The following is a 22,195-nucleotide window of genomic DNA, read 5'->3' on the forward strand; positions in this document are numbered from 1 at the left end:
AAAACTTTACACTTGGCGGCAGCGCACAGAGTATTTCAAGTGTGTGCTGACAGTGTATCTATTTCCATGGGTGCCTTTTGAGTGTGAGGAGTGGGTGAAAATGGTTTGTGCCATGTCTGGCTGCACATTAGTTTTGGCTGAGGCAAGGAAGATGTGTGACAAGCAAAATCCTTCTCCCCTGCTGTGAACAAGACAGTTATTGGTAAGGATTTGCTAAAGAGTTTAGATGAGCAATTTTGGGCATCAAAATGACTTGTAAACTGCTTGCTCTGACATTTCTGCAGTTGCCACTTGCGGTGTGTTACGGGTCACAGTTATCTGGTTTGCTCAGTGATTGAGTTACTGAACTTGAGGAAGACAGAGCTATAGGAATCTGCAGTGAGAGACAGAAACGATGGAGAGTGTGCTCACGTGAAGAGTTGTGCTTCCCAACACTGCTTTACAGAGATGTCTTCTCCCTGTTTTATGAGTGAAGAACCTGAGTTTGGAGCCCCAGGTGAATTGCTGCACTCACATAGGGAAGCAGAACAGGCAGGAAGAGAAGCTGGAATGCCTGACTCCACATGGAGAAGAGTTCAAATCTGGAAGTCTGACAGACAAATAAAAGTCAGTGCTAACCACTTGCAACTTCTCTTGTCCACAAGCACGTAGCAACACAAGGGAAGGAGCAGCAAAGTTGCTTTGCTTCCAAGGACCTCAAAGCACCATGAGAAGATTCCAGTGCCTGTTTACTTACTTATTTTTAGAAGTTCCCTTCAGTTTTGTTATTCTCTTCTTTTATCTGAGTTTTTGTTAGATTAAAGCGCTCTCGTTGCAGCGGACTCATGGCAACAAATTGACTTGAATGAGACTCTTCTTCTAGGAATGTAAGATAGGAAAGAAAAGTAAACCCAAACATGTGGGTTCATGTGGTCCTGACCCATCATAATGATGGAGGCCCGAGTGAGGAGTGAGTACAGAGTTGTTTGTGATTGTCTCCCTGAGTTCACTAGAGACTCTGCCTGTGACTGTAGGCATGTTTTGCTCAAACACAGTGTACATGTCAAAGAGACCATGTAATGGTTCTGAAGTTCGGACCATCTTCCTGTACTGGTTGATGTAGATGGTCCATGAAACCATTGCAGAGGAAGCACAGCAGCACAAGCTTCAGTGAGAATTGCCTACAGAAACACAGGTCCATGCTGACGGAGCTCCTGTGTGATGTCTTCTTGGAGGACCAGTGTTAAGTTAGTAACATTTAGCTATGACAGATGAACACTTGCTGCAGTCATACCTGAACCTGCACTAGAGACAGCCCTGACTAGGGCATACCTATACATCAAGTTCTACACTGCTGTAACAATAACTGTTAAGAAGCATTCCTAGTGGAACTGGCACAGCTCTAGTGGGGCGCAGATACACTAGTGGAGAGGCGATGTATGCTAATCCCATCATTACTGGGGCATTGACTGCCCTACATCAATTTCTGCAAAGGAGAGCTGGAGCAATCCAAAACCTGTCTGCAGAGATGGCCAGTGATTTAAAGACCTTAGGGCACGTTAACTCTGTGTTTGAAAGCTGTGAGTAGTGTGCACTTCAGCATCTCGTAAATTGGTTAAGACAGGTTCTACCTAGTCTTTAATTTGATCTTTCTAGCATTTATTAAAAGCAGTCACACCTTGATTACTTTAGACTCTTCTGACACATTCCTTCCAAAGGATTAGTTAACGTAAGCTGCCTAACCTAAAAAAGTTCTTGGTTTGTGCACCTGTGTTTGTATGTGCTTGTGAATTAAGGGAGAGACCCAGGGCTTATTCTTTTATGGCACTGTTTGACATTAGGCTGGCACATCTAATGGTGTGGTCACTGATGTTGTATTGGTTTAACCCAGCAATAGATTCAAGCCAGACCCAGGCTCTTCCATAGTCAGTTTTCCAGTTTGTCTTTCTGTTACTGTGACTGTAGGCGGGAAGGCAGGCAGGATGTTGGGGAAGCGGAATAGCAAAGAGTGATATACAAATGTTGGGATGCAGCCAAGCTTTAGATTAATACAACGTGACCATCATTTCACCATCCTCTGATACAGGGAGTTTTTCCTAGCAGTGAAGCACAGCAGCACAAAGGCTCTAGGGAAAAGAGAGGATCTGGTGGAGGCTTTCTTCTGCACTACACCTCTGGTATCTCAGGTCTTTCACAGCAGGTGGGAATTAGCAGTAACTAACCTCTGAGGAGAGAGCAGCAGTAGACAAGAGAGAAAGATGTATTTTTAACTGCAGTATGCATGAAGAAGTGTAGTTAATGCACAGGGAAGTAGAGGGAAGCTGTCCAACACCTGGAACTAAAAAGAAGGCAGCTCTTGCCTTAGAAGTAAAGGGTCAGAGAGAATGGTTACTACAACAGCAGCTTTGATACATAAGGCTTTATTCCATTGGTGGTTTCTGGAAGTGCTTTTTTTCCATCATGGAGCATCACTTGCATGTAGCTAAACTTGTTGCTTTCCAAAAGCTTTGCAGAGGAGGACAATCTCTTGCTGTATTACGGAGGACTAGAACACTGAGGTGTGAAGTCAGGAAAAATGTGCTGTTGGTTTTAATGGATTGTGCCCTTTTAACTTCTTGCTCTAGAGATCTCAGGGCTGATTCTGACCTAAGTTACCACAACAAACCTGAACTTCAGCCAGCAAGGGAGATGAATCCGTGCTTCTATCATCTGATAGGTTTTCCATCCCCTGTCAGCACATCACAAAGGAAGGTCATCACTTGGTGCACAAACAGCCTCTGGGAGTTGTTGAGGGTGATTCTGGCTGTGCAGTGTGTGCAGCAGCATGGAAAGGTCTCTGAGCTATAGGCCAGGTGACTGTTACAGCCCAGCATACCTCTGTACCAGACCAGAGGGAGAACAGAAAACGTATTCCCTGCATGGGAAGTTATTTAGAAGAACAGAGCAGCTAGTTTGGAATTAGTCCTTGCCTGCCAGATAAAACTTACTTGCTTTTCCCCCACAGAGATTGAATTCCTCTAGGTTTTGAGTACTTATCTCCTGGTGACATAGCTATACAGGGAAGGTGGTTCGGAAGAGGCATCTTGTGAGAACAGTTTGATGAGAAGAGAGTTTCTTAACCCACCATTGACTGAAATGATGGCAGTCAATGGTGGGTTAAGATGAAATTCCAGCATTAGGTAGGGATGTGTGCAATTTGTATCTCTGCTTTGTTGTGTAAGCTTGTGCTACCATGGCACTACTTTCACGAGAGACAGAAAAACCTCTGAATTCCAGTGCTGCTCCTTTTCCACTCCAATCAGTTGATGCAGAAGGCAGTTTGTATCAGTGGGATTAAAAAGGGTACAGCCCAGCAGTCCCTGAGAAAGGAGGTTTTCAGAGGCAAATCCCTTTCCAACATCCTCCTTCCCAGCCCTCCTCCCCTGAACACCCACCTGAGCCCTCCCTGCTGTTGCTTTTGCTGCTGGGCTGTCAAAATATCTCTGGTAATGAAGCAGTCTGGCCTGAGGCTACTATTACCTCCAATGCTGACCCCACTGAGCAGGACTCGGTGGCTGGCTGTTCACATGCAGTGAGCACGGAGCTGGGCCACACCAGGAATAAAAGGCAGAAACAATGAATCCTGGCTGCTAGACAGCCTTGATGTCCTCTGAGACTGGAAGGGACTGAGGAAGGCATGGATCTGGCTGGTCTGGGAGGTGGTGGTGTGGCTCTTTGGACTCCTTCCCTGTCTTTGGTAGGCTCAGTGATGTGGTAGGGACAGAGTTGTTGTTTTCCATCACTGGTGTGATAGTGTCAGGGTAATTCACTCCCAGTTAAAAGGCTTAGCACCCCTACTTCTTTGGGGGAAACAGTGTGATTCAATGGTTACTACACCAGCTGTTGAAAGACCTGGTTTATTATCTAAGCTCCTCTGGTGTACAGGACAGAACTTGGCTGGCATGGTTAGCTTTGGACTGTGAGAAGCTCATGCTACAGATTTGCTATGACAAGGTCACTAAGACCAGTGCTGTAAATGCATCTGTGCTGACGGAACATTGGATCTGTTCGTTTAGCAGAGGATCATCGTGCCAGGTGTGCCATCAGTGCTGGAATCCTGCAAAGACAGAAGCTCCGAGTTAGTCTCTGAACTCGGGCTGGTCACTGTACATGTTCCTGGGTGTCTCCTCCCAGCCTCAACCTGTCTTTCCTGTAAAGGGGCAGGGCCTGCATCTGCAGTGAGTTTTTCAAACACAGAACACAAAGGACCTTTGATCTCAGAAACGTAGAGGTTTTCTGTCACACATGTAAATAACAAATTACATTTAGAAAGGTTCCCCTGCTTTTACCAGAAGAATAATAATGGGGCATATACAGCGTAAGTAATTTGTTCATGAAAACAGTGATGGCATAAGGAGGAATCCTTATCTGTTAACTTCCATTCCTGTGCTTGAAGCACCATCTCTTCCTGTAAAATGCTGTACAGCACAGCTAGCTCTTTGCAGTTGCTGACCCATTTGACCTGAGAGGAATAAAGGATCCAGATTTTGTTTCAGCTTCAGTCTCCTGCTGTCGAAGTCAGGCATCCAGATAGAGCTCTTACACAATACAGAGTTCTGTATTGCAGTGGGGAGGGATAGAGAGGAATGTTTAGTGCTTTTAAGAGACTGGCAGGATCAGCCTGAATCTGTGCCTCTTGAATGCCCCAAACTTCCCTTAGCTCACTTACATGTGTGCAAGAAACCCTGCCTGGCTCAGGCCATGCACCTGGTATTAAGCCACCATCACGAGGCCTTACTCTTCCGGTGCTGGACCTCTGCATAGCTTTAGAGGTAAAAAGCAACTGGGTTTATATGCAGTGAGGAATTCCCATGGCAAGTCACCTTTTCCTTTAAAATATAAGGTAAATAACAGCTCTCCGGGTTAGAAAAGGTTTCATAGAGCTGTTTATTGGGGGAAGATTGGATGGTAATGCAAAGTGCTGTTGATATTTGAGTGTGCGTCCAAACCACAGAGATCTGAGGAGTCTGGAAGTACCACAGGATTTGTTCCTGGAGGATGAAGGCTGGTCTTGTTCTGCTCTCCTGTGACCCCTCCTGGAGGGAGACTTTGGAGAAGGCTGTGGCCAAGCTCTCTCTGTGCTTGGAGGTGAAGCTGTCATCAGGAACAGAGGCGGAATCAGAGCAGTAACTCTTACGGCTGTATAAAAGAAAGCAGGCTTTGAGAAAAAATACCCACTCCCCTAAAAAGTGAACACAAATCAGTGCCATGAAGCCAAGTTACAAAGAAGGTGGAGTCAAAAGAGGGCTGAAGTAGTTCTAAGCCTGGGGCAGGTTGCTCAATGTAGTTCTAGGTGTGAAGGTTTTCTGGGACTGTAGGGCCTTCTCAGCAAATCTCCATCCAGAATCCTCTAACATGCTCCCACAGAGAAGCCTGTGTTACCCAGAGCCTCTTCCAAGCATTTTCCTTGGCTCATTAGGTGATAATAGAAAGTGATTTTTCCTCATCATCTTGAGCAATCAGAAGCATTAAGAGCAAGAGCCTAAGCCTGAAAGCCTAAATGAGAGGTTTGATGTGTGTGTATGTGTGTCTGCCTCTCTCATTAGAGCAAGAAGCAAGGATGGCTCCCAGAGCTTGCATTGCTTAAGAATAAATAGGCAAGAAGGAAGGATCATGGTCAAGTAGCGTCAAGAGAAAACTGTGATTTGGGGCCTAGATTCCATGCCCAGATGTGCAGAACCTCAGGCAGTTCCCTCTGCCTTTACTGATGTGAAGCAATAGCTTGTCCCACAAGTGGTCTGTCCATTAGTGGGCTTTCTGTAGAGAGGGGTCACCTGAGAGCTAAGGGGGCAAAAATACCACCTGCAGGATCTCAGCCAAACCTGTTCCATGATTCTGTGACATCCTGGGACAAAGCTAGGAACTTCCTGTTGTTGTGGTGGGAACTTCAAGCCACAACTTACACAGAACTGTCACTGTTCTGCCAGCGTGTAAGACTTGTGGGGCTTGGTTCTTACACTGTCTTTAAGGGGATAACTTACTTTTATTTCCCTTCCAGGTAGGATCCTTCCTGCAGTCGATCGTACTGAGCATCCAAAGGTAGGGAACTCCCTCTTGTTGATGTGTAACCACCACACAACTTAATTTGGAATCATGTTGTCCTCTCAGGGCACTTGCATGTGGATTTTGTGCCATGGCTTATAATGGAAAACCAATTTACACCATTCTCCCAAGTTGTGCTGTATCATTGTATGGGGAAGGAAAAGGCTTTGGTGGTTTTTGCATGGGTTGTGCATTGTTGTGCATTGATAAGACAAGGGGAATGGCTTTAACCTGCCCGAGGGGAGACTGAGATGAGCTCTTAGGCAGAAGCTCTTCCCTGTGAGGGTGCTGAGGCGCTGGCACAGGGTGCCCAGAGAAGCTGTGGCTGCCCCATCCCTGGCAGTGTTCAAGGCCAGGTTGGACACAGGGGCTTGGAGCAAGCTGCTCTAGTGGAAGGGGTCCTTGTCCATTTGGAACTGGATGAGCTTTAAGGTCCCTTTAACCCCAACCACTCCGTGATGTTACCCTGTTCCCGCATGGGACATTCACCCCTCCCAGCAGAAAGCCCTCCGGAGCCGGGGGAGCCCCCGATCCCTCCTCCCCGCTCCGTCGGCTCCCTCCTCGGCGCTGTCCCCGCCGCCCGTCGCTCACCCCCTCGCCCGCCGCCCGTCGCTCGCAAGCGCCTCCGCTCTTTAAATGGGCCAAGTTGGGGAAGCGGCGGCGGCGGCGGCGGGCGGTCGGGTTTGGGCAGTGTCTGAACTACCCGGTGACTTCTGAGCCCCGATCGATAACTGCCTGTGCCGGCGCGGCGGGGCGCTGCGGGCCGGGGGGCAGCGTGCGGCGGGGCCCTTGTTACAGTGCGTGTCGGTGTGTCCGTGCGTGTGCATCGGGATCCATCCCTGTGTCCGTCCTGACATACACGGGTTTAACATGTGCGGGAGTGGGAATTAAACACACACACACCCCCAGTGTGCTCATAGAGCTTCGGTGGGACCGGGCGCGGCTGCACTTCGCAGGTGGAGCTGCGCAGCCCCCGGCAAACTTCCCCGTCCGGGAAACGGGAGGACCGGGACCACCGGGCACCGCCGAGCCGGCTCCGTGTGCTCCCTGCGGCCGGCGGGCGCCGGCGGCGAGGGGCGGGGAGGGGCTGGCGGCGAGGCGGCGGGAGCGCAGCGTTTAATTTTAATTACTGCATATAAATAAATAACCCAGGTGTCAGTTTAAAGGAAGGAAGAAGAAGAAAGGGGGGGGGAGGAGGGCGAAAAGGGGGGCTGGGTGGGCGGCGGGGAACCCTCCAGCCTGGTGGAAGGTGGGTCGATGTGGGGGAATCAATAAGCTCTTTTTTTTTTTTTTTCCCTTTTTCTTTTTTTTTTTTTTTTTTTTTTAACCAAAATAATGTCTACGGCAGCAGAGACCTCTCCGAGATGTCAGGTATTGGTCCGGAGGGGCTGATCTGCGAGCCACACAGCAGCTCCCGGGTCTACGGTACATTAGCCGCCTCTCCGTGGGAGAGGGATCCCAGACAGCTCCGCTGGGGAGCCAGCCCAGGAGATTTGTTAGCGGGCTGCTCCGGGGGATCCCAGCCACCTCCGGCACCCGGGCGCCAAAGGTGCTTGTGCTGCTGCTGCTGCTGCTGCTGCCGCTGGCGCATTTCATCCCAACTCCAGCCAGAGCGGGGGCAAGTTGAACCGGAGACATTAGAGCCACTGTGCTTCGGAGAGACGGGGGAGCGCGGCCGCACCATGCCTGCGATCAAGAAGGAGCGACTTGACAGGGAGGAGATGGCCCTGGCAGCTTTTAACCAGCCCATGGAAACCTTACCTGACTATCTCGCCCCACTGGCCGCCGCTGCCATGCCGGTGGTGGCCCCGCACCCGCCGGCTTACGACCAGCTCTTTGCCCCCCGTGCGTACCTGGGCTTCCATGAGACCCACCGCCCCCACCCGCATCACCCGCACCACCCCCACCACCTCCCCGAGGACCTGATGCTGGAGAGGTTTTCCTCCATCCCGGATTTCCAGCCCTTCTTTGACAACGGAGAGCCTTGCATCGAGGTGGAGTGCGGGGAGAACAAGGCGCTGCTCTACATCAATAAGTTGTGCCAGGGGAGCAAAGGACCCTCCATCCGGTACCGGGGAGAGTGGCTCACCCCTAACGAGTTCCAGTTTGTCAGCGGCAGGGAGACAGCCAAGGACTGGAAGCGCAGCATCAGGCACAAAGGTAAAGGCGCTGCTCGCTGTGTGCGGGGCTCCCGGACGCGGCGTCGTCCCCCCCCCTCCCTTCCCTTCTCTCCCTCCCACCCGCGGGTTTCGGAACCGGGATCCGCACGGGAGCCGTGCTCCCACCGCCGTTCGCACGGGGAGAGCCGGGACATGAGTTCCCCCACCGTGCCCCCCGGTCCCCATCACTCCCCCGGCTCCCCTCTCCCGTATGTGCCCGGTACCGGGCTCTCCGCAGTAAGTTTTCCAAGCGATTGGGAACAGTTGTTCGGGGTTATTTTGGAAGGGGGGGGGGGGGGGGGGGAATGCTCCTCTCTCCCGGAGGGAACTTTGCCCGGTTGGACACGGGGCACAGCGCGCCTGCGGGCGCCGCTCGGCGGGGCGCGGAGCCGCCGGTGCCGGTGGCGGCAGCGGGCAGAGCCGCGGGGAGCGGCCGGGCGAGGACAGGCCCCGGCGGAGCGGCGGGCGGGGCGCGGGGGGGAACGAGGGGGGGTGTTCCCCGCAGCTGGGTGGCGGCGGGACCTCCGCGGCGGCCCTGCCTCCATCCATCCCTCCCTCCCTTCCCTCCCTCCTTCCCTCCCCTCCCGCCCGCGGCGCAGCCCGAGCCAGCGCCGCAGTCCCGGCACCCGGAGCTGCCGCTGGTGCTGGCGGCAGGTGGAGAGCGGGGACCCGGCTGGCCCCGGGGCGGGGGCTGCGGGAGGGGGGGGGGGGGAGCCGGTGCCGCACGCAATTAGCGGAGGGCGGGAGGTGTCAGGCCGGGGTCCGCGGTGCTGCCGCCTCTCCGGAGGGAAGGGCAGTAACTTGGTGCCGTTACGCCGCTCTCTGCTGCTCGTTCACTGCCGGGCTCCCGGGAGATGCCGGTTCCTCCGGGGTGAGTGAGGAGCACCGAGTGACACGCACGGAGCAGCGGAGGGGGGGAGGCACGGAGCGCGGGTTGCGCTGCCCCTCGGTGCTGCGGGGCGCTGCGGGGGGCAGGCGGCGGTGGGAGGGGTGTTTGCATGGAAGCAGACGCGTGCTGTGCTCCCCCCCCTTTCCTAAAGCCTTTTACCAACGTGCTGATCCTCTTTCTTCTTTTCCATCTGCATACAGGGAAAAGTTTGAAGACTCTTATGTCCAAAGGAATCTTACAGGTACATCCTCCAATCTGTGATTGCCCTGGGTGTCGAATTTCGTCTCCAGTGGTAAGATTATTGTTAAACTATGTGCTTTAGTTAAGACATCTCCCCTCTCCTCCTCCTCCTTCCCTTAAAAACCCATCCCTTTGCTTCTGTGGTCATGAAACCGGGATCAGTGTGGGCTGGGAGCTGTCAGTCCCGAGTGTGTGCACCACAGGCCGGCAAAGGAGTCTGCCAACAGATCAGTGTGTGACCTGGAGGATGCAGCACCCGGTGCCGTTGTCTGGTGTTCAGGGGGAGTGCGGACACCCAAAATGATACTTATAAACCATCCATCAGCCTCTTCCCTATCCTCGCCCCTTCATTTTAGTGGATTTGCCAAGGTGTGAAGTGGCTGAATAAAGCAAAAGGGAATTATAATAGAGTCAGAACAGCCACAGGTTACCAACCATTAGTGAATTTCTTCAGATAAGAGGAACAAGCTTAAACTGAGCACTTGTGACTTCTGCAGCATTCATGTCATAGATCAGTTACTGCTTTTACAGTTGCTCTTCCCAGCTTTGGAGTTCCTTGTGGTTTCTGCTGTCTTGCCTTTACCCTGAGACTTTCAGAATCTCTATAAAGCATCTTCATGAAAAAGATGTTGGTGATGTAAATAAAAAGCTACTGAAATTGTAGTAAACTACAGGCATTAAAACCAGTTCATCAGGTGTAAAAATAGCCATAAATGCAATGACAGGACGACAGCGCTGCTGGTTTGTGGAACTAAAGCAGCTCTGGGTCTGAAATAACCACCATGACTTAAAACACTGTGAGTAGCGCTGGGGAACGGCTGCTGCTGGGAAGTTCCGTGCTGTTATCCACTGAAATCAGCCATTTCTTGGGGATCAAATGGGCAATCTCTTCTCACCGGCAGTATCTTTATGACGCTGCGTGACAGGATTGTGTATTTAATTCATTCCTGCCTAATGTCTGTGCCGGCATGCTTCTGTGTACAGATACAGTCCTGGCTTCCACGTGTGTGCCTGCATTGACACGGGAAGGGCCTTAGAGCAATAATCAAGTTACATAAATCAATGTGAAGGTGCCACCTGTGTGATGTGAGTCTCCTGTTTGTGTAGCAGTGGTCCATTCCAAAGCAAGCACTGCCTAGTGAGCTTACAAGTACTTGCTGTACTGAAGCATCACCGTGGTATTTAAACCCAACAAACCACTTAGACCCAATGGACTTGTGCACTTCCTCTGAGTTGTAAGGCGAGGCACGATGTGGTGTAATGAGCTTTCTGCAGGTTTGAGTTTTGCATGTGATTTAGTTGCCCATTGTGTGGGTCAGAGGCCGGTGACCAGCTATCTGCAGGTCAAAGGGATAGGCCACAGTTGCTGGTGGTGTTGGGAAGTTTCTGGCCAGTTGACGTGGTCTGCTGGTTGCTTTCTGCATCCTGAGTTGCACTGGGGGTAGCTGGAATGACACACTGTGCTTTCCTCATGTTTTCAGTAGTCACACAGGGATGTTGTGCATCTACAGATGGGAAGGCAGCTCTGTGTGAAGCAAGTGTCTTTAAAAGTGGTTGGGCTGGTTCAGCCTGGAGAAGAGAAGGCTCTGGGGAAGCCTTAGAGCAGCTCCAGTGCCTAAAGGGGCTACAAGAAACCTGGAGAGAGCTTTGGATAAAGGCTTGTAGGGACAGGCCAAGGGGAATGGCTTTAACCTGCCCGAGGGGAGACTGAGATGAGCTCTTAGGCAGAAGCTCTTCCCTGTGAGGGTGCTGAGGCGCTGGCACAGGGTGCCCAGAGAAGCTGTGGCTGCCCCATCCCTGGCAGTGTTCAAGGCCAGGTTGGACACAGGGGCTTGGAGCAAGCTGCTCCAGTGGAAGGGGTCCCTGCCCATGGCAGGGGTTGGAGCTGGATGAGCTTTAAGGTCCCTTCAACACAAACCAGGCTGGGATTCTGTGATTGTATGAACTGAACTGGACAAGTTCAGATGAAGGAAGAGAGTTTTGAGAAGGGTGAAATAAACCCATCTGAGCTTGCCTCCTACCACATCCCCATCCTTATAAATGAGTTAGAGGAGGGTTGGTATCAGAGTTTGCAGAGTGAGGACAAACTCCAGTAAGAGCTTTTATCACATTTCTTGTTTCTGGGTGCTGGCTGCGTTTTCTGTGCTGTAGTTAGGACATACATTTGACCAAGGGACAGATCCCCATTTTGAACCCGGAATCCTTTTTATGTCTTGTCCCAGCTACGTGGACTACCCATTAAGCAGTTACCCAAGGAAGAGGGTTAAAAATGGAGTTTTTAACACAGTTAAAACACAGTTTATCTTTAGCTGTTCAGTGATCACCTCTTCAAGCACCACTGGGATCAAAGGGCTGTTTCCTCTCAAATGTAGAAATACTTTGTCTTTTATAGTGTATTTTATAGGTATATAGAGACCTGCAGTGCCTGGCTCCTGCTCCTGTGTTACCACACGGGGGTATGGTGCCGGGGAGCTGCTCCTAAATCAGTCCTTGGACAGCGGGAATAGGCCAGGAAAACCTATCCGGGGAGGGAGCCAGAGCGGACCCGTGTGTCCATGTGTGTGTGTGTCCCCATCCCGGCTCGCTGCCGCCTGCTCCGGCTCCCCGCAATGAAACCGCGCCCGGCGGGGGGACCCCGTTCCCCCCCAGGTCCCGTTCCCTTCCGCCCGGCCCCGCCGCCCCCCGCCGCCCCGTCGCAGCTCGTTTGCTGCAGCTGCAGACAGCGGCCGGCGCCGGGCCCAGCTCCGCCACCGACCGCCGGTTTCCTGCAGGCGGAGGGGAGCAGCCGGTCGCGCTGGCGCCTCCTCCCCCGGGCCGGCAGCAGCCATCAATCAGAGGCAGGAGGGATGCGGGGGGGGGTCCCGGGAATGGGCGAGCGCCGGAGGCTGCCCCCGGGGCCGCTCTGGGGGCCGGCAGGGAAGCGGTGCCTGTGTGTGCTTTGCTGCCTGCTTCCCCTCCCCAGCTCTGCAGAGACCCCCGCTGAGCCCTTCAGGAGCGTGGCTGTGCTGCCGGCATCCCTGTCCCCTTGGCTTTGTACCCTCGCCTGTGCTCCAGAGCTACGCAGCTGTTCTCTCCATCTCCACTCTCCAGGCTGGGGTTGGAGGTGTCCTCACTGGCACTGGTTATCTTAGCCAGAGGGAAGAAGCAGCCTAAATGGTCTTGAGAACAGCATTAAAATCGTCATTGCTAAAACACAGTGCCTTTGATTGGCAAAGTCCAGCATCACCTATCCAGTGTCACAGAGGAGCAGCATTCCGTGCAATGGATATACTAAAGTTGTTTCCCTTGTCAGTGTGACCCATACTGTGTTTTTCATACTAGACATGCTGCCTCTGAAAGTACCTTAGAACCGGGCACTGGCTGCTCCTCATCCTCTTTTCCCATCTTTTCTTGGATGGGGTCTCTGAAAGGTAGCCCATGTTGGAATATGAGGGTAGAGAAGGTGAGTTTTCAGAAGGCTGTCATGATATGGCCATATTCAAACAGAAAACATGACACAGTGATGGGGGCTTTGCCGCATCTCCCTCGTTGCCTGTTACACACAGTGATCCTGCACAGCTTGGGCACTGGCAGTGGAAATTCATTTCCTTACTGGGGCTGTGTTTTGCTCTTGGTTTTATTTACATGTGCTTCTATTTATCTGCTGCTTTTTGCTTCTCCTCGTCATCGTTGTTGTTTTCTTTTGCTGCCCCTGAGGTTAAGGCATGAGTCCAAGGCTTTGTCAAGGCTGGGAAAAGTAACTTCAAAACCTGAATGCCAGCAGCCAGCAGGACCTCTGGTATTTAGCCCTAAGAGTGAGCTTTCTCCTGCCTTCCTGTCTCAGAGGGGCAGGGTGGAGGCAGCTCCACATCTACCCTGGAGCATGGCGTCCTGTGCGGCTGCAGCCACACTGCCTGCACTACCCAACGATGCCCTCCTGGACATCAGCCTGCTCCATGGCTTTGCCTGGAAAACTGGGCTGGGGGAAGGAACGGAGATTCCCTGGGCTATGGAGCTGTGGGATCCATCAGAGGCTGGCCCAAAAAGGGGAATCTCACCCTGGACATGAGTCTTTCAAGTGAACTTTCCTCTGAGAAGAGCACTCTGCCTGCTGGAAGATGTAGTTGGCTGCCTGTAGAGGCAGGATTAAGCCTGAAATTTTGCTTTTAACTGACTAGATTAGATTTAGCTGCTGTAGACTTAAAGAGTGGAGCTGGAGAACCTTAGGGTTTATGTGAAGGGGGTTGTTTTCATAGCTTTGCCTTTGTGTCCCTGGGGGCTGCCTTATGAATGTGGAAAAAGCCCCTCTGCAAAGCAGACTTATAAACCTTGTTATCCCCCCAAGGTCTTTGGCACAGTCTGTTGAGTTTTATTTGTGGTTTCATGCTGATTCGGATTGTTGCTTTTAATCCAGCACATTTTAGGTTGGCTTTTGTTGGAGTGGTTTGAGTTGGTTGGGGTTTTTCTGTTTGTTTCTGGGGGTTTTCTGGTTCTGTTTTGGGTTTTTAATGGATTTCACTCAAGTCATTTTTGGAGCGTGTGTGCTGCTTTGCAGGCTTGTAAGTTAAACTTGAATCCTTAACAAAAGTCTGTTCAGAATGTGACAGACATCACCTTTATGGAGAAGCTGGAGGTGAGGTATGTTGTGCTCTCAGATGGGGAGAGACTCACACATCCCATGAGGACTGGGGAGAGAGATGCTGAGCCTGAGCCCACAGCCTCAGCATGTAGGGCTTCTAATTCAAGGGTACGTGTGTGTCTGCTTCCCTCCCAGGAGCATCCCTAAAATCAGCTGCGCTTGGGTCAGCCAGCATTTCACAGGGGAAAGCTTGACAGCTTGGAATGGGAATCAGTGTGGCAGTTACTCCTGCTGGTCCTGAGACTCATCTCAGGAGCAGGACACGCTGCAGTAGCATTATGTGCACTGCCAGGGATTGGGAAGACGGGATTGCACCAGTAAAATGAGTAGTTATTATTTTACACAGAGGCAGAACAAACGCAGATCACTGGCACTGAGAGTGCCAACACAATACTGAAGGATTTAATTTTGTGGATTATTAGATACCCTCTGGAAAGGAAAATATTAATTGGATTGCAGCCTTGTGAGTGAACAGCAGAGATGTGTAAGCAGCTACGGCTTAGGAAAGTAATGTCATTGTACAGGGGGGTTTAAGGAGTTCCAAGTAGGAGAGGTTTGCTGTGGCATCAGAGCTGTTCCAATGAGCAGTGATGAGGAACTGAATGCAAAGGGCTTGCATGATAGAAGGGCAGAGGAAGATCCATCTGTGAGTTCAGTTTAGTGTCTGTGAGTAACCAGCCAAGCTGGGCCTCCCTGTAAGAGGGTGAAAGAACACTTACGATGAGGCTGGCATGTGTGAGGGGTTCTGCCTGGAGTGAGCAAATTTCCTCCTGCTGGGGTTGCAGGAGGGGTGTCCTCACCCTGCAGTTGTGTGGTGTTGATTCCCTGGAAGAAGCAAGACAGGCTGCATCAGGGCAGTGGCTTCAACCTGCCCAGAGAAGCTGTGGCTGCCCCATCCCTGGCAGTGTTCAAGGCCAGGTTGGACACAGGGGCTTGGAGCAAGCTGCTCTAGTGGAAGGTGTCCCTTCCCGTGGCAGGGGTTGGAACTGGATGAGTTTAAGGTCCCTTCCAAACCATTCCATGATTCTATGATTCCTGGCACTGTGGCATTACATTCTCTGGCGGGCTCAGCTGTGGGAAGAGTCCGTTTCCAAGCCCTCAGCTCCTGAGTGAGTTTTGCACGCTAAGTCAGCAGAGGCAGGATGAGCCAGTGCTGCTTGCTGTGGAGTTGCACTGAACTCCATCCGAGCTGGGAAATCATCTGGTCTGAGGAAAGGAAGGGGAAGAAACAGAGAGAAATAAATACATAGAAGCCAGGAAAGCAGCATCATCTTGTTAGTGGCGTGCCAAGGGCAGTGGAAAGGTGACATAGGATAAGTAATTTTGCTGTCAAAATTATTTAGAGATGTCATTAAAGTGCTTAGGGCTGTCTTTGCTGCTTCAGGGCACAGGCACCTGCTTTTAATTTGCAGTGGTCTATGTCCACACTTGCTGGCCTTATTCAAAAGGATTGGTGCTAATTTGGAGCCTGGTGGCAAATGCCTTTAGTGAATGTGGGATCTAAGTGACAGAGATGGCTATAGAATCAGAATTAACTCCCTCATAAACTGGTTCATTTTGCTTTTCCTGAGGTTTAAAACCATCCCCTGGTTGGAGTTTGCAGAGATGAGAATCTTTTCAGTTTGCTTGTTCTGGTCCACTTATGGGACAGGAGAATAAAGAAGCAGTTTCCTGTTGGCCCAAGATGAGAGATAAGTTTTAAGGTCTTTTCCAACCCACACCGTTCTGATTCTGTTTTAACAGAGGACATGTTAAGCACCTCTGCTTTACTCTCATACTGCTCTTGTGTGAGGGTGAATCTTCTGTGTGTTCCAGCTCCACTGCTGGAGCAATGCATTTCCTTCCTTTTATTTTTGGCTCTGTTATTTTAACAAACCAGGGAGAACCGAGAGGAAATGACACATTCCCCTGGGTCACAAATACAGTCTGGGGATTTTCTTGTGGCATGTCTCAGGACGAGGAGGGATGGATGGAGGCAATTCCCAAGCAAACGAAAAAGGGTTCTTGCTCGTATCTTTTGCCTCTAGTCAATGTGGAACTTTCAGCTTTTACCAGTTTCACTTTCTTTTGCACATGCTTACCCAGCCACAGGATCTGGGAATACCATCAAGCCTGAATTTGCTCTGTTACCTGTATGAAGATACACCCACACATCAAATCCCTCATTTTAAGATACCAGGGTAGCTTCAGTCCATATACAAAAATGGCTTTCTTAATCTTTTACATCTTCAGCTAGAAAGAAACTTGCAGCAGCATTTGCCAACAAGCCAGACCACCTTGGTGTAATGTGTATGGATGTCAGTGCAGGCTGTTGTCCTCATGCCTGCTGCACTGTGTCACATCATGCTAGGGGCTCACACAGCTGGCCTTGCTTTTTTCAATGGGGCACTTGCCAGGAAAAGGTGTTGTTCATCTGCATGTGTGCTGCTACACGTCATGCTAGAGATCATAGAATCACAGGGTGGTTTGGGTGAAGGGACCTTAAAGCTCATCCAGTTCCAACCCCCCTGCCACAGGCAGGGGCACCTTCCACTAGAGCAGCTTGCTCCAAGCCCCTGTGTCCAACCTGGCCTTGAACACTGCCAGGGATGGGGCAGCCACAGCTTCTCTGGGCACCCTGTGCCAGCGCCTCAGCACCCTCACAGGGAAGAGCTTCTGCCTAAGAGCTCATCTCAGTCTGCCCTTGGGCAGGTTAAAGCTGTGCCTCAGTGCAGGTTGAGGGCTGCGGGCGAGTTGTGCACTGATGCCCACTCGCATAAAAAACGTGAGCCTTGATGTAACCTTCTGTTTTATCATGTTCTAAAATGGGAAAAAAACAAACCAAACCCAAAAAACTTCATAGTAAGATTTAATCAGCTCAGAGTAACAGTCTTAAGATGCAAGGTGATGGGCAGTATTTGGTATTTCGTGCTGATAGGAAGGTAGAACTTTTCTGAATGAATTCCAGAGAATGAAGAAGCAAGAAAACTTGAGAGGTTTTGGTGACAGAAGAGACACTTGGCAGCCCTTTGGTGTAGAAAACACATCTTCTGAGGTATTTCTCATGATGACACTGCAACCAAGTGGTGCGTTTGCTTGTAGTTGGTTCCCAGTTTTGTGCTGGGAGGTGTGATTGCTTCAGGGAACTTAGAAAGCAGCTCCAGGATTATTAATGGGTTCAGTTAACTTGGGCCTCTCCATCACCACAGCTGCTTAGTAGAAAACTTTCCTCTTGCTTCTGAAGGCAAGCAGATTGCTTTACCAGGCTGGCTTCCTGCCTATGAGTGTCTTACCCTTAGGAGCTTGTATTTATCACCGAGTCTCTGGGGCCTTGATAATTCGGAGTTATGAGTAGATTCCACTCCAGTGGTAGCTGCTGTTCTGCCTATCTCTACCCATCAAATTGCGCAAACTCCCTTGCAACCCCATCCTTTCTTTTTAGCTGGAGATGAATGTGATCCGTGGTACTCAGTCCTGTTGAGGCTGCTTTTGCTGGGTTGCCAGGGCAACGGGAGATGGCCCCTGCAGACAGGAAAGGGCAAGCATTCCTTCTGCTCCAGTCTGGAGCATCCGTGATTGAATGAGATTAGATGGAATTAGATAATCCTGAAATTCACAGTGATTTGATGCCAGACCTTTATTAAATAAGTAAAAGGACCAGCCCTTACAGTAAAACTGAATTCTGTTAGATCAATAACTTTTCCCACCGTTCGCCACAGCTGTGATTCTTGAGATCTCTTTTTCTGTGACATGGACTGAACCACACAAACATGAGCCTTTTTAGCTTGTTTTTTACTCCCCAGAGGGACTGTGATATCAATTCCTCTTTTATTTCCCCCTTGTGATTCACCCACTTAACCATAAAGCACACTGACAAAGGAAGGCTCTACAGCAGTTGATGGTTAAATGAACTGGAGTTTACAGTAGTAGTGTTGCTTAAAAGCTGTACACCATTACTGTTAAGTATTATAGGGTTTTGGATGAGCTTAAATAAAAGAAGGAAAGGAAATAAATTGAATATTGTGAATAGTTGGTAGCTGTGTGTGTTCAGTGCCTAAAACTGTTGGGACCTCATCCATGCCTGCCATGTTCCCGTTTAGCTGCAATAGAATCAATTGATAATATCATATTGGGATCTAAAGTAAATGTGGGTCTAAATGAGCATGGCAGTGTGAATGTAGGGTTGGACTTTGATCTCCCTCAGTCTAGATTTACATCAGGTGAACTCTGCTGGCTTCTTTTTCATCCTTAGACTACCATGGCTTGCATCAAATGTAGTGTGCATCAGAGGACACCAGCAAAGTATGTTCTGGTCTTCCAGCAGCTTTGTTTCTTATCAGCCTAAATGGGCTCTCTCAGGATGGTTTGATTTATCAGGTGGTGCTGCTGCTCCAGACACCACTGCTGAGGTTTTTGGAGGCCCAATGGACAGGACGTGATCTCAAAGCAGTCAAGAAGCAGAGTGAGAAGGGCAGCCTGCATCCTCCTTACAAGGATGCTTTTAATTGTGACTGAAAATGTAATACATTTGGTCTGGGTTTTTTAATCCCCAAATTAACAGTGTGATTCCTTAAAATGGTTTTGGGTTGAAATTCCTGAGCTGGCAATTCAGGGCTGGAAGTCTATGGAGCTGCACTTGTCTGCATCAGCAGTGTGGATCTGGTCTTTTGGAGTCTCACCTTGCTGTGATGGATTTGCCAGAAGTAAGTGCAGTAATTCTATGAGGCTGGGAAGCATTTCTCTCCCCTGGTGTGTGCAGAGGGCAGAAATCATCCTTGCTTTGGGAGGATTTAGTTCCCTCGTTGATGACTCTGCTGTTGTCTTTAAATCCTTACAGAATGTAGAACCCAGTAAGTTTAAAGGGTATTTGAGACGCTATGCTCTCTAAGTTGCTGAGCTTTTCCTTTAGCAGTGTGATCCTGAAATACTTATATCTTGAGAACAATTTTGTTGTTGTGATGGGACTCCTAAAACCCTGGACTGCTTATCCCACCAATCTAGGAACAAGAGGGCTCTTAAAACCCTGAACTGCTCATCCCACTGCTCTAGGAACAGGAGGGAAAATGAATTCTTCCCTTCATATCACAGGGAAATAGGGAAGGACAGAGCTTGAGAAATGTTTGTGTTTGGGTACTATCTGTCTTGATCTGTACCATGTGTAACTCCACTAACAGAGAGACAGGACTCATTGATGGGAGAGTAGTTTTGCTTGGTCCATAAGGATACAGCCTGAACTCTCACCCTGCCTTTATCCAGGATTCATGTGCACTCAGAAGATCAGTTGGGTGATGAAGTATCAAATCCCACTAGGGAAGCAAAGCCAGGACTATTCCAAAGTGCAGAAAAAGCTGGATTCAGGACTTTACCCTGCAGGAGAAGCAAAATAAGTTTCTTACCTGTCCTGCTCTTCACTGGCTTTGGGAAACAAGGCCCCAGGTATACCTGCAGTAGGTAAAGCAGAGAAGCTGCTGCTGTATCACATCCAGCATAGCTGCTGGAAGAGCAGGAACTCCTGTATGAAAGGAGGTGACCCAGTGTTCATACTTGTTGCAGGTGGCAGCTCCAAGTGGGACAATCCTACTCTGTTGCCCAGAGATCTGCCCCACATGTTCATGACATGAACATGGGCTCACATGTGCCCCCTGTCCAGCTTTAGGGGGGAATCCACATTGTCAGCCAGGCAAGAATCTGGCTTCCTAACTTTAGTAGTGGTATAGTAAAGACCACACAGGAGTTCAGTACATAGTAAAAGGCTAGGTATCAGTTGCTTCAGTGGTTTCCCATGTTTGGAGCCCAGCCTCCACCTGGGGAGGTCTTTTGGCACTGACAAGGAAAACCAATTGGAAACATACACAGTGCAGAATTCTTTGTGGTGAGGATTGCACTCCAGCTTGAAGTTGCTGGGATGTTTTAAGTTGGATTCCAGAGAAGTTGCCCTTAATTTTGTTGGATCTCTTTTCCTGTCATTTCACTGATCCCTTTTCTAAAGGCTTGTTTTCTCTCTGGATGAAGCTGGCTGACACCAAAGAGCACCGTGAACACGGGTACTTGGGGCTCTGGTGTGGATTGGCATTGGGGATCATATCAGATGGCTGCTAACCCTGTGCTTCAGTGGCAAAGCACAGGGCACTTGGAGGGAAGGATTTTGCTGTGGCTGGTTGCCATTTGTTACCACTGAATATCCCACCCAATGTAAGACATCAGGTTTAGAGATCTCGGTTGGCAGCATGTTCCTGCGGACAGAGAGGCCTCCAGAGCCAAAGCAGAGCTATGCAAACTCAGTGTTTCGGTAAGGAAACCTGATTTGTAACTTCAGAATCAAACCCATAGCCTGCACTTTGGGATAATCATCCTGAATACACTGGCTCTGCTCCCTTGCGGAGTGGAGTAGTGAATACTCTGGGCTGGCAGCCTGGTGTCTGGGCCTCTCCCTGTTCCTTTCTGAGGATATCCCACATAGCTTTCCCCAGACTTTGTTTTCAAATGCAGCCTCTTACCCTGGGATGTTGAACTTGGCTTACCCAGAAATGTGTTTTGTCAGGGTCCACGTGCCTTATACTCCCTTTCCTATCAGGGATCTGTGCAGTGTTTGGTACTCTTGCATGGCCTTGAGATGTAGGTACTCTATCATCTTCCTTCTCTTCTGGCATTTATATCCACATTATTATTGATATGGGAAGGGCATTGCCCATGATAAACCTCTTCACCCAGTTCCCACCCTGACCCTTGGGTGCTTTTCAATCACTTCTTCCTGGGATAATATCCCCTGCCTTTAAAATGCCAACTTCCCCCACTAGCCCACACTGTGTTGGGATTTCATTACTTGTCATTAACTCCCATATTCTCTGTGTTAACCATGGGGGATGGCTCTTTGTGTTCTTCCAGGACAGCAGTAAAAGTACTAGAGAGAATCTGTTCCGTGTTCGTATTCTGAGGTCTTTCAATCACCTTTTAATCCATTTAGTTTGTGCCGTGGTGACTTGTCCTGCTCCAGTTTCTCATTCAGAAAGCTGGGTCCTGTAAGATCAAATAACTTGCAGAGATCTGAGCCCATCACTCTGGCACTATTGTCTCAGCAGAAAAAGATATATTAGTTTAACATCTTTTCCATTAACAAGCTTTAATTTGCATAAATTATATCACCCTCCTTTAATTCATTATTACTTGTCTGGTTTCCTCTATTTCATTGTTTCTCCTGGGGGTTATAAAATTACTTGGATCATTCTGCTTATGCTTACACTCTGTGAAATAGAGGCACAGGGCTCTGTTTTCCCATTTACCTTGGATTTCCTCCTTGTTCTGAGCCTCATTAAAAATCTGAACATCTGAAGAACTTCTCTGCTCACTGTTCTGAAACTCTTTGAGAGCAGGTTACCTAAATCTGCTGAGTTAAACCTCTCTAACTGTGGAAGTTTCTGTTTGGAAACCTCCTAATTCATTGCTGGAATGAGTATTCCATTTCTGTTCTCCCAGTGCAGAAACCAGATACTTACTGGACATTCTTCTTAGGGCACAGGGTGCCCAGAGAAGCTGTGGCTTCCCCATCCCTGGCAGTGTTCAAGGCCAGGTTGGACACAGGGGCTTGGAGCAAGCTGCTCTAGCGGAAGGTGGCGGGGGTTGGAGCTGGATGAGCGTTAAGGTCCCAACCCAAACCAGTCTGGGATTCTGTGATTCCCACCTAGTAATGGACTGGAACCATTGTTACCTCCTGTCCTTCTAAACCACTGTTTACAAAGCAGTTGGGAGTTCTCCTCTAATGGATTATTAAAATCACACGTGCAATTATTGAAGGTTAAAATGTTCCTAAGGGGTGGGGAAGGACAGGCCCTCAACCACTACAACAGCTTCACTGCAGACTCCGCTGATGAGTCCAACTGTCCTCAGGTCTGTTACTCCTTAGTATTTGCTTTATGTCTCCAGTGGGATTTCTGCTTTTTTGCCTGCTTGTGTTCAGTGCTGGTGTAATTGGGAACCTGGCGTAGATGAGCTGGTGGTGCATTAGGCCTCCGTGAAGATGTTTCTCTTCATCTTCTCACTGCGGTATGTGCTGCTTGCCAGCCGGAGTGCTTACAGCTTGCGGGTTCAGGTAATGAATAGATGTGTTGGGCTTCAGAAACCAACCTCTGTGGCTTTCATATGGAAGCCAAGGCTTTTCCCCCCACCTAGATGCTATTCCAGCTTGTGTGGCTGCTTTTGTTTTCTCCTGATCCCTCAGCCAAGTCTCCCTGTCTGGCTGCCAGGTTATGAAGC

General features: G+C 49.9%; 1 protein-coding gene and 1 long non-coding RNA gene across 9 annotated transcripts in view; one reads left to right on the forward strand and one right to left on the reverse strand.

The window, feature by feature from the left end:
* The window catches only part of SAMD11 (sterile alpha motif domain containing 11), a 134,075-nt gene that overhangs the window by 20,265 nt on the left and 91,615 nt on the right, over positions 1 to 22,195 (forward strand). For 3 of the 8 annotated variants that reach the window (XM_061450199.1, XM_061450197.1, XM_061450195.1), the window contains exons 3-5: positions 6,017 to 6,057; positions 7,409 to 8,220; positions 9,309 to 9,400. In XM_061450199.1, coding sequence (XP_061306183.1) covers positions 6,017 to 6,057; positions 7,409 to 8,220; positions 9,309 to 9,400 — 945 coding nt within the window. Of the gene's footprint in view, positions 1 to 6,016; positions 6,058 to 6,690; positions 6,858 to 7,408; positions 8,221 to 8,846; positions 9,091 to 9,308; positions 9,401 to 22,195 lie in introns of those variants that run through there. The other 5 variants (XM_061450198.1, XM_061450196.1, XM_061450200.1 and 2 more) reach the window with 5 other exon arrangements.
* On the reverse strand, positions 4,887 to 8,058 carry LOC133267713 (uncharacterized). Its single transcript, XR_009742839.1, has 2 exons — positions 7,983 to 8,058; positions 4,887 to 5,157 (listed from the first exon to the last, which is right to left on the reverse strand). It is a non-coding gene; the product is annotated as an uncharacterized LOC133267713 (long non-coding RNA).

The sequence above is a fragment of the Pezoporus flaviventris genome, unplaced genomic scaffold (assembly GCF_033815535.1).
Source record: "Pezoporus flaviventris isolate CSIRO_AGI_PZ_B2104156 unplaced genomic scaffold, CSIRO_AGI_Pfla_v1 ptg000009l, whole genome shotgun sequence".
NCBI lineage: Eukaryota > Metazoa > Chordata > Aves > Psittaciformes > Psittacidae > Pezoporus > Pezoporus flaviventris.